Below are 12081 nucleotides of genomic sequence, written 5' to 3'. Positions count from 1 at the left end.
TCTTCCACCATTACAACAGGTTTCTTGGTTTCACAGCTAGGCTGATATCCAGGCAATACTTATAATTATGGCAGTAGTCCAAGCAGATGATGTTTGATCACTAAACTTGACTGTAACTATAGATCTCACACTGATTTTTTAAATTTTTTTTTTTAAGTGATTATCTTGCCTTCATAACAGCAAGGTCACTGCTCTTACGGATTTATACCATAAGCAAAATGACTCCAAACGAGTTGTTCAGTTGAGCTGAAATCCAGTTTATTGTATCACAGGCTCTAAAGGGAAGACTTGTCCTTTCTAATCTTCCTGAATGTTCAGCTTGGGTGCTGTGGATGAATTACAAGCCTGATCTTTCACTGATATGGATGAGGCAGACAAGTCTCTGACAGCCTGGGGAAGAAGAATAATGCTTCCTGACTCTCAGCCTAGGACTGTGTCCATGTGATTATGGACCTGCACCACCATCCTTACAGAGATAGATATGCAAAACTGAACTTGTGAGAGGAAAGAACCAAGTTGGTTCCATTTCCGTTTTAAGCAGCTATTTGATTTCTGTGGGAAATACTGTGGTCTGAAAGCAAGCAGCAGCAGCATTTCAACCAGCCCTCAAAGAACATAACACACTTTCAAGCAGTGCATTGGAAGTGATTTGCAGATCCCTCTTTCTGACAGGGTCTGAGATCGGTTCTCTGTCATGTGCTTCTGGCACACACAAGGAAGTTATTGACAGCTTTCAGATCATCATGCTCCTCATGGGATCGAGTGACTGGGGAGGGACTGAAAGAAAGAAAGTAAAGCTGCATAGATACATGTCACATTTTCATCCTGAAACTAGAGATGCATTTTAAAAGGGAGGACTCTAGTAAGTTAAAAGTAAAGTTGAGTGGAATTGAAGCAAAAGGAAATTAAGGTATTCTACTGGGTGCGGTATTCGATCTTGTACTTGTTGGGGCTGGGTTCGCTACATACACTGGGCATGTTACTGGTTTTTGTAGCTGGCCAGGCAGCTGTCTTCAGCACTGAGCACCTCACTGGGATTTCTGACTTTCTAGGTGACCATGGATACTGAATACGAAAAAGATCATATCAGAAAGCTGCAGGAGCAGCGTATGTCCATGCAAAAGAAAACCTTCACCAACTGGATGAACAATGTCTTCTTCAGGAATAATGTAGGTAGCGCCTTAAATTTGGACATTTTTTCTTTTCTATTGTTTATTTTGCTTATTTCACCCACTGTATTCTTTGTTAATGTTATTTTTCACGAGCGTTGTCATTACATATATATGCAAACAAGGAAGGCTTTGACTAACCAGAGTGCTCCAGCCTCTATCTTTTACCTTACCAGTCTTCCCTGAAATCAGGGTTCATTTTTGTAACCCTGTTATCACAATATGTGATGTCCACTGTATCTTGGTGATCATCTCAGAGCAAGATCTTAATTTGCTCTGTTTTTTCCTGTAAGTAAAGTATCTGCAAATGTCTGGATTTCCCCAAACAATGCTCAATCCTTATTTGTCTGGCCAAAATTTAAGACTTTCTGCTTTGCCTGATCAGTCATACTACCATGCAAGTACAGACCAGCTTCTTTTCAGTAAGTTTCAGACTTCCAAAGTGCTTCAGAGTTAGTGTACTGTTGATTTGTGTGTTCGAGGTAACTCCACCATATTCCAGAAGTCTCCAGACTTACTGCAGATAAACTCATATCAGGCACAAATGATGTAGCTGTGTCACAGTAGGGAATTACATCATGCAAAACCAATTCCCTTTTCTAGAGTCCGTAGCTGATATTAATGAAATTGGACCTCGGCGACACCAAGCAGGACCAGGCCTCTTAGTTCCATTCTAGCTCATCACTTTTATATGATGTTTCAGTACTAGATGCATTTTTTTTCAGTGTAATGTTTTAAGTTAGTGATTGGTGCAGACAGCCTCAGAGCACAACAAACTTTCAAATTTATTTTTCTTACTGTGAGAGAGGAACTGCAAAACACGTTCTTATTTTGCCACCTGCAGAAGGTTATGTTTTTATGGTGTAGGAAATCATTTGTGTTTAGCTACAGATAAATATATATTTATTCTCAATTTAAAAACACTTTAAAATTCAAAGATTAAAATGTCAGTCTTAACTTCCTGCACAGTACTTGATCACCTATCATAAAAGCATGGGGAAAAAAGCCTGTGAGAGCATTCCAAACCATATATGGTAAGAAATGGTGCAGAGACTGACAGCTTATCTAGGTTGTCTCACCAATGTAGTCTCAGCTTTTCAACACACTCTTTAACGTGGCTGGACCACACTGCAGGACGCTGCAGTATTCTCAGTTGCACTGCTGACTACTTCAGGTCTGGTGCTAAGGATGCCACTGGATTGAATTTGTTAAGTAATCTGTGGTATCTTTATGAGAAGAGTGATGCAACAAAGCTATTACAACTATTGCTGGGTGAGGCATAAAGCAGATATATGAAGACTGTCTCTTTACATATTTAAATGGAACTATTCTTCATTTATAGAAGTGTCGCAGAATATTACAGCTTTAACTTTTTAAATGGTAATATACCATAGGCAGAATTTTAAGTTTATCTAATATGAAAAAAAAAAAAAAAAAGTTGGCAACTAAACAGGGATTATTTTCATGGAGATAATTAGTAAGAGAATGTTGTAAATTCTTGTTCCACACACAGTACAAACTTAAAGTCTCTCTGAGCTGCTTTTACACGTTCAGTGTTTTCTTCTTTCTCTGGAGAAAAGATCTGTTAAACTGATTAATAATTAGTCAGGAATGAAAAAGCACATGTCTGTTACTTGCCTTTTTTCCCCCTACTATTCTTTGAATTAAAAAAGCTATAACTTCAGAATGTCTTCTTTTTTTTTTTTTTTTTTTTTTTTTTTCTGAAGACAAAAAGATTATTTACTATGATTGCAGAATCACACTAAATTATTGTTGGGTGTGTGGTATGGTTTTAATGTCACTTCTTGATGGCTAGTGGCATAAGGCCAAATGAAAACGCCCAAGGCAAGTTCTTGTTAGGTCAGAGTACACACTATGTCATATGGTATCACCTAAGCACTGGGTGACCTCACTACTGGCAGCAATAAAATACATTTTTGTAAAAGATCTTAATCTTTTGCTTAGTGTAAGACTCTGGCTAAAAATATGGAGACTGGGTGGTAGCACAGGTCTAAGCAGGATATAACAGACATTGTTGAGACTGGAGTAAAAACAAAGTCATTGAATGGGATCGTCAGCTCAATTTTAAAATTAAATGCATTGCTTAGAATAAAAAGTTTAAAAGATTAATTTGAATTGAATTTTAAAATGTCAGCTCTCCCAAAATGTTTTATTTTGAAAACAATTAATTTTTTTAATTTTTCAAAATCTGCTTTTTTCTACATTTGCTCAGCTATGGGGGTTTTTTGTTTGTTTTTTTTTGTTTGTTTGTTTGTTTAGTTGTTTGTTGTTTTGGTTCTGTGTTGTTTTTTTTTTTTTTTTAATTCAGTCTACTTTCATTATGTCAGTCCTCCTGGAAGTCCATTTTTTGTGAATTAAGATTCAACACTTTTTGCATATATGCATCTAACATACAGAAGACTCAATGAAACAGCAAGAAGGTGTTGTTCGTTTAGTATCAGAAGTAGGGGATTCTGTGGGCCAAAAGTTCAGCCAGGGTCTGTATTGTCTGACTGGTCTTCACAGGTAAAGGTTGAAATAGAAGATATATACACAGACTTGAAGGATGGCATCTCTCTCATGCAACTCCTGGAGCTGCTCTCTGGAGAAGCTTTGCCCAGACCAAATCGGGGAAAGATGAGAGTGCATTTTCTAGAGAACAACAGCAAAGCCATCACATTTCTGAAATCCAAGGTAAGTTAATATTGATATCAGAGATCACAACATCTTATGTATATTACTAATTATAGTATTATGTTACTTATAATTTGCCTCTCTAATACACTGTAAGGTACTCTTTGAATAGGCGTTTTATTAAAAGAAAAAAAAAACTCATCAGATTTTAATTTCTTTGTTATTTGAGTAACATGGTTTATAAACATCTAATGTCCCCCAGAAACAAGTCACACCTAAATGAAAACATACTGCATTTCTATATCTTTCCAGATGTTATGTTTTCCCAGATGTTGGGGGAGAGCAAACATCATTAAGCAAAGGGGAAGCTACCTGGTATAAAAATCGACAATTTTAGAGCTCTGATTCTAACAGTTTCAGCAAGTCATTGCAGTAGTTTTATTTATTCTAGCTGTGTATTCTCATTTCAGGTACAAGTTAGCATGTAATTTTTTTTCTCTTCTGAGCAAACAGTTTATTGTAGAACTCTCTGGAAAATTCTCACACAAAACTGTGCTATGAATTCCAAAGGAGCAAGGGGATTTCATAGCAGTAGACATGGAAAAATACGGATTTTTGGTAATTACAAAAAAATGCAATATTGCACGGGGCTCCAGCTAACACATGCCTGCTAAGGGTACACACTATGTAAGGCCCAGTGGTACGTGCACATCCAGGCTCTGCCACTGGACCAGCCAACCATCACTGGTCACAAGTCCAGCCTCCAGAGAGGGGATCATGCAGATAGCAGGAGCCAGTATAGCATGATCAGACCTCTCGAAGAGATATCGCCTTCTTGGCATAAACTACAAACCTGCTTACTACTCAAGTAATAGTGTATAAGGCAGCCATGGCTTCTTTGTACTGTTTGGTGAGCCCAAGAGCTATATACTGTCTCGCTGACTGGAGACCAGACAGAAGAGATGGTCTCTGAGTTTGCCTCAGAGGAGTGCTGTCACTTCTTTGGAGGAAAGGAACAATGAATTGTATTTTTTATCTCTCTTTAACCACCATTTTTCAAAACCCTTATAGGAACTTTAAATCTTTGAGACCACCATGCCTTTACCAGGTTTTCACTGGAACTCATCCTTGGTGCACGTGAGAGCTAGGGTGTGAACATGGGAACTTGTAGTTATCTAGATAAATGAAGAAATCACGTAAAGCCTGTTTCCTTAAGAAAACAGCCTGAAAACCCTCTTCAATAACATCTTGGTATACAGGTACCTCCTTCAGAGAGCTGGATGTGAGTACTTTCATGCTGAACAGATATCGGTTTATTAGCAGGTACAAGTAAAAGTGATTGGTCCTGAGAATATCGTAGATGGTGACAGAACATTAATCCTGGGACTTATCTGGATCATTATACTTCGATTTCAGATTTCGTCTATCAAACTTGACAAGGTAAAACAGTGGTTTTGTCTTTTTGCCTGATCAGAGTATTTCAGAGACTTTGTACAGTTTCAGGCTGGCAAGCACCATTTTGATGATGCTTCCCAACCACTTTGATCATTCGTTTTTTATGATATTACACAGGTACTCAGCCAGCAATTTCTAAAAGCAATGGAATCCACTTTATAGTTTCTCAAAGACAGAAACAGTAACTTGAAGATAAATAGGATATTCATGTTCCTCACTCTCTTCCACAGACTTTTTACTGAATTTGACTCCAAAAAGAATTTCTCTGACAACCGTTCTCTCTAGATTTGAACTGCATGCTGCTCCTTTGCTCTTTTTCTGAAGAAAATAATTCTTTTTTAAAATTATTTAACATGTACTCTAAGTGCATGAAAGATAAGATCCTATGAGGGTATTACCAAACCAAAGTTAATAATTTCTAACATTAGACCTGGATACATTATATTTTGTTTCTGAGTTCTAGTTCACAGCTAAAGAAGCAAATAAACTGATATTTGCTTTCCACTTCATTTCTACAAACCTTGCAGAAGAGAAACATTTTAAAACTTTTTAATACCTGCATTTCACATGATAATTTCTGAGTTCATTCAATTCACTTTTAATTTAATAGAAAACTTATACTTTCATGTTAAATCATTCTACCTTCAGGGCAGATACAGTCTGCAAGTCATGACTTTGAGGGAATTTGTGAATAGGACAGAAGTAATACAATTTTGGGGAACATAAGTGTAAACTCACTGATGCTACTTCTATATTATTGTTCACACTGATTTTTCTTTTCCCTCCTCTCTTCACAGGAAGAATTTGGAGGCAAAGCTGATGTTCTCTTTGCTAATGAAGCCTTACTACTCTGGTGTCAGCATAAAACTGCCAGCTATTCCAATGTGAATGTGAAGGACTTCTCCAAAAGCTGGAGTGATGGGCTCGCCTTCAATGCACTCATACATGCTCACAGGTAAGATCTGATGGATCAGTTCAGGAGGAGTTGCTCATTCCTGTTTCTAGCTTTAGCACATGTTGTTCTAGGCCCTTTTTCACTGAAGACTCTCCTTTCTTAAATAGATATTCTCTCTCTGAGAAAAGAAGGACCAAAAGCCCCTGCTTGGTAGTTCCTTTAGTTGGGCATAAAATCGAATTTCCAAGGGAGTATCACACATCTGAACACTGCTGCTCATTATTTGATCTTAGCCCCTCAGTCACGTTCCCATTGCTCTTGTTCAAAAGTTATTTAGAGACTTGTTTTATTGTATGAACTTTGTAAGCATGTGTAACTTCTGGTTCAGCTGTAACAGACTAAGCAACCTCTCAGTGTCTTTCCTTCTCCCCTCTCTGGCCTTTTGAAAAAGTGTGGAGAAAACAGCCTGAGGCAGGAGAGAGAAACCACCTGGGAGGACCTTGAACATTTATTTTCCCATTAACAGTTCTGCTACATCTTCTGGCAGGATACCACAGTGGAATCCTGTAACTTCCCCAGCTAGGAGTCACCTACCTTTTCAGAATTGCCTCTCTAGTGAGCCTTCATTTTCACCCATCAGTGAGGAGGAGAAATAAGTGAAAGGGCAGAGATTAGCTGGGAGTGGTACTTCAGTTTCATAAGGGACAATTTTCTTCGGGTATGTAGGCAAGGGGCGATGCTCTTGAATGAAGCTCAGGGTCAGACAGAGTAGTTTGTGTTGATGTCACATTCCTTAGTCTAATAAACAGTTTATGGTTTGTAATCTGAAAGAATTTATAACAAACATAAATCTTTCTTCCTCTCCACACCCTATTCTCCTTGTCCAGACCTGATCTTATCCACTATAGCTCACTGCGGCAGGATCAGCCCATCAAAAACCTGAACAACGCCTTTAATGTTGCTGAGAAAGAGCTAGGAATCAGCAAACTGCTTGATGCTGAGGATGTGGCAGTACCCTACCCAGATGAGAGATCCATCATGACTTATGTGTCACTCTATTACCTCTACTTCTCCAGACTGAAACAAGGTCAGACAATACAGAAGCGACTTACCAAAGTAAGTGCATTGCTATCTTCAGCAGTTAAAAGTTAAATATATAAAGCTAAATTTATGTTGGAAATGTTTGGGGTTTTGTTGGTTTGGTTTTGTTTGTTTGTTTGGTTTTTTTTTGTACAAGCTCAACTTCAGGAGCATTTGAAGGGAATCAAATGGCACAGCCATTTGAAAGACCTTTTATCATCACTTGAATCTTGCAAAGTGTCTGTAGACTCTCTGATCTCTAAAGGAGATTGCATTTATCTCACTGAAAATGAATTATTTTTTGATCTCACAGTTTCTCTTTGAGAACTGCTGTGACTCCAGGGCAGATTGAGGCATACAGATCTCATTAATCTTGGGAGGATTATGGCTAGGCAAAAGCAGACCTAGTCAACAACTTTCAGATTTTCTAGGAAAGATGATCCCTTATTCTATGAGACTACTTTGGATTTTTATTTCTGTGAAGATCCTCATCCTTTCTTTCTAACTCCTTAGTCAGATACAAAACAGAGAAAAACAAATAAAACAAAACATGAAAAATGAGGGAGTGCAAAAGAAGGGAAAACATTCCTGGGAGGGGGGGAAAAAAAAAAAAAAGCTAAAGAAAATATTTTTTCAGTTTTCATATATATTTTTGTCTCAGTTATGATCATGAGCTATATTAAAAACTACTTGCATCCTGTTGATGAAAAAATGAAGGAGTTTTGTAGCTGTTCTAGTGAAGACCACTTTCCTTAGAGAAAATTTCTTTTCTACCTTCAGAATAATCTATTTTGGTTTTGTCAAAAATACAAACCAAACAGACCACAGAAAACGTACACACCCATGACGGGTCCTATATGAGCATCTGGACTTGGAGAACTGCCTGTGCAGTTAAGAGAGGGAATATATTGCTTAATAGGAGACACAAAAATCCAAACTAAGACATCCCTGGTGGAGACAAAGTGAAAAGCTTTTGCAAAGCAGGGTTTGCTCAGCTAACAAAGTGGCCTGGGACCAGAACGAGATGATTCCAAAACACGTTTCAGTAACAGCGATGTTCTCTGAAGAGAAGCATTAGATGAGAACAGAAGTTGGAATTTGGTCAAAGATTGGATGTCAGTGAGGAGAGTGGGCAGTAGGGTTTGACTGGTATACACAACTGAGTGTCTGGATCTTGGCCAGGAGCCATTTTTCTTCTTTTGATAAACCTGAAATAGTCCTTGAGTCACCAAGCATGTATTAAATGAACTGTAAGGACTAAATAGGCCATAACTTCTGTATTATGGGAAAAAAACAGGAATAGTATTTCTTACTCTGTCCTTTCTCAGCTCTTATTTTGTTCCACTGTTTTTTTTCCATTTTGTATAGATATATTTATTCTTTCTTTTCTCTCTCTCTCTTTCCACTTACATGCTTCTTTTTCTCTCCTTGCCTCCTTCCCTATTTTTAGTCTGTCTCTAATATTGTGTTCCTGTCTTCCTGCATTTCTGACACACACAAACATTCAGAAGGAGAACAAAACAGATATTAATCCTTTCATGTCCTTAGTCCCATGAAATAGGCAGCTCTGAATTTACTAAGAGGATTGGGGAGGGAAGCCTGAATGTGTCAAGGAAGCCTTTGAGTTCAGACTCTGTGTGTGTGTGACCAGGATGGCAGAGAGAATCAGCTCAGGGAGGTAAATCTCCTTTCCACCTCCCATGTGAGGTGACCATGCGTTTGCTGGGATCTTTCAGCAAGAACTGGGTACGATGGCAGAAAATTCAGATGGGAGCCCTGATGTCATGGGGTACTTTTCCTGCACTAAAGGTTGGTGCTGTTTTACTCCTCTTCCAATGCTGTGACACTTACTCATTGCCAAGTGCATTTTCTGGTAGGTAAAAGCAGGTTACCACTTGCAGGGACTGGGTCTTTGCTCACTGCCATCTCCCTTACTAATCTGCCTGGCCAGAGCAGGCAGGTCAGGGGAATGGTTAGTGGCAGAAAACATTGTTCAGCATTAAACTAGATATTTGTAGGAGGGTTACTAAGTTAGGGCAAGGAACAAAAATTGTATAAAGTAGAAAGACAAAGATGGAAAAAAATGTAAAATGGAATGAAAGGCTGATTTTATTCTAACACTCTTTATTTCAGTGTGGGTTTCGTTCTAAATGTTTGCTACACTGTTTTCCTGAACATGAAATAAAGGCAGGTTAGACCACAAATAAAACAGATAAATGTCCTGGACTTGGAAAATTAGTGTTGAATCAGAGTTAACATCCTTACCAAACCCCTGTTTAGCTACAAGATATTCTCTAATTTTTTATATAAAGAGAAACAGCTCCAACAGAAGAGATTGAAAAGGGGCTATTTAACCACAGTCTGCTGTGGGCATGTGAGAGAACCAGGATCTTGTCAGATGGTCTCCCAACAGCCTAAGGTGGTGAAGCTAAAAGAGTATAATTACATATTAGATGAGATAGAATTGTTTTAGTTTTAGGAATGAGAATGGAAAAAAAAAATCTGTTTTTCCACTGTAAAACAAAAAATCTGAACCCTCAGTCTGGGATTCTTGATTTCTAGTCAGCCCACATAGGAACTGCTGAAAGTCTTTACATGCATGCTATTTATTCCAAAATTAACCTTTTCTTAAATAAAAACTGAAATGAGACATTAAATAATATTTATCTGTGTTTTATGAAAGGTTATTCTAGGATTTCACCCAGCCTCAGATGTGACAGCTATCATTGGTATTAAAATGAGAAGACAGTGTCAATCTGCTTGTTAAAAACTGTTTTCCAGACACTTATTCAACTATTTGAATCCTAAGATTGGTTTATGAAGATGTTGTTGTCTGTTCCACCCACCTTGCTTCATTCTGCCTCTTATGTGGCTTGTAACTTCATATTCCCATCACAGATTGTGTTCTTCCTGAAGGAGATAGATGACTTGAAGCTTCTGTATGAGCAGATGGTCTCTGACCTCCTCAAATGGATTAAGCAGAAGGTGATGGAACTGGATGACCGTCATTTCCCCAACTCTCTTCAAGAAATGTGGCTGCTCATGGCCAACTTCAAGACCTTCCGTACTGTGGAGAAGCCCCCCAAGTATCAAGAGAAGGGCATGATTGAAGCTCATCTCTTCAACATCAGGACCAAGCAGAGAGCCAACAACCAACGACCATACTTGCCCCCAGAGGGGAGAATGCTGCAGGATGTGGAAAAGCACTGGATAATCCTGGAAAAGGCAGAGCACAACCGGGGAAAAGCACTGCAGAAGGAGATGCTGAGGCTAGAAAGGCTGGAACAACTAGCCCAGAGGTTCCTGAAGAAGGCAGCCCTGCGTGAGTCCTACTTGGAAGACATGAGGAAAGTGATTGGGAAGCAGGACTTCTGGCCGGAGAGCGCAGACAGGATGGAGGCTGCCAGTAAGAAGCTGGAAGCCATTGTGGCAGATGTAGTCCCCAGGAGGGAACGCTTCACAGCTTTGGATGAAATGGCCAGAGTCATCAGTGAGGAGAACTATCATGACAAAGATCAAATCATGAAGAAGTGAGTGACGGTCATGAAACTCTGTAGTGGTGGAGGTTGAAATTACTTAAAATTCTGTGGTGTGGTAGAAGAAAATAAATTGTAGCTGTGAATCATAGCTCTGCTCCTCATGAGTAGAACTGGCAGGAATTTCTTCTACCTCTGAACAGTTTCAGCAGATAAGGCAAATGCTTCATCTTCTTTAAAATTGTAATCTTTTTCTTGAATGATCATACCCTCAGACTGATTTCTGGTGAAAAATAGTTTTAAGATATTTTCATTATATATGAAAATACTTGTTCTGCTGAAAATTCTATCTTCCATCAAAAAATGTTTAGAGGGATACATTTTTTTTTCCAAACCAACACATTTCTTTTTCAGCATGTTTGGGAAGATATAGATTAGGTAAGGCACAAAGCCTTCTCAGATTGACTCCACTTTGGAGCAAATCCTGAGAAATTATGACTTCTCTGATTATCATTATAGCCTGATTTGGGAATGGCTAAGAATACCATACAAATAACTTCTTTTGTGGCATTTCAATGCCCTTCTAAGTTCAGGCAAAATCAGAAACCTGTGGGAAAACTAAGAAAAACAGCTATAAAAGAGTAAACCAAACTCCTTCTGAGATCAGACTGTGATTCAATATATGGTTTAGATTAATTTTCTACTTTAAGCAGCCACTTAAAGACCGCTTCTTTTTTCCCAAGCCTTTCCATTGTATCAGATGAAAGCAATGTGTGATGCCAGGTATGAGGATCCATAAAAACAATGTCTAAATTTAAAAAAGTCAATGACAGTTGATGTGCTAGTCAAAATCCCTCTCCATGATCACACTAATTAGATAACAACATTGCTTTGATCTGTTTTGTGATCACGGCCTCTTGCCTTGCACTAGTGGCAAGAGTTGTGTGTGCTCATTTAGCTCCTCTAAAGCTGCAAGCACTAAGAATCTCCCAGTGCTGCCCAAAGTCTTTGGTCCAAATTGGTCATTTCTCTCCCTTTCTTTGTAGGCAAAACAGCATTTCAAAGCAATGGCAGGATCTTTTGGATCAGCTGCAGAGACGACAACAATCCCTCGGTACAATGCAGGAAATTCTGGGCCTCCTGAGGGACACTGATGCGATTACAGAGGAGCTGAAAGAGCTGCAGGTACTGAGCCCTCTCCACTGGCACACCTTGCACTGCTACCAGTGCACGTCCTTAAAAATAGCTCCCACGTTCCAGGGACTGCCTGTTGCCAACAAAAGATAAGTCTATCAGCTTCAGGAAAAAATACACCATTTTAACTTAGGTGCCTAACTGTGCGTTTCAGTTCATCATTTGCAGGTAACTACAT

General features: G+C 38.8%; 1 protein-coding gene across 2 annotated transcripts in view; it reads left to right on the top strand.

Moving 5' to 3' along the window:
- Positions 1-1058: 1058 nt before the first annotated feature.
- The window catches only part of SPTBN5 (spectrin beta, non-erythrocytic 5), a 97827-nt gene continuing 86804 nt past the window's right edge, over positions 1059-12081 (top strand). The window contains exons 1-7 of one of the 2 annotated variants that reach the window (XM_032990105.2): positions 1059-1169; positions 3696-3863; positions 5124-5243; positions 6056-6213; positions 7041-7269; positions 10132-10763; positions 11756-11894. In XM_032990105.2, the coding sequence (XP_032845996.2) occupies positions 1059-1169; positions 3696-3863; positions 5124-5243; positions 6056-6213; positions 7041-7269; positions 10132-10763; positions 11756-11894 (1557 nt within the window). Of the gene's footprint in view, positions 1170-3695; positions 3864-5123; positions 5244-6055; positions 6214-7040; positions 7270-8901; positions 9043-10131; positions 10764-11755; positions 11895-12081 lie in introns of those variants that run through there. The other variant, XM_032990104.2, reaches the window with a different exon arrangement.

The sequence above is a fragment of the Tyto alba genome, unplaced genomic scaffold (genome assembly GCF_018691265.1).
Source record: "Tyto alba isolate M040663 unplaced genomic scaffold, T.alba_DEE_v4.0 Super-Scaffold_18, whole genome shotgun sequence".
NCBI lineage: Eukaryota > Metazoa > Chordata > Aves > Strigiformes > Tytonidae > Tyto > Tyto alba.
Note: the sequence above shows the minus strand (reverse complement) of the source record. Positions and strands in the feature narration are given on the sequence as shown.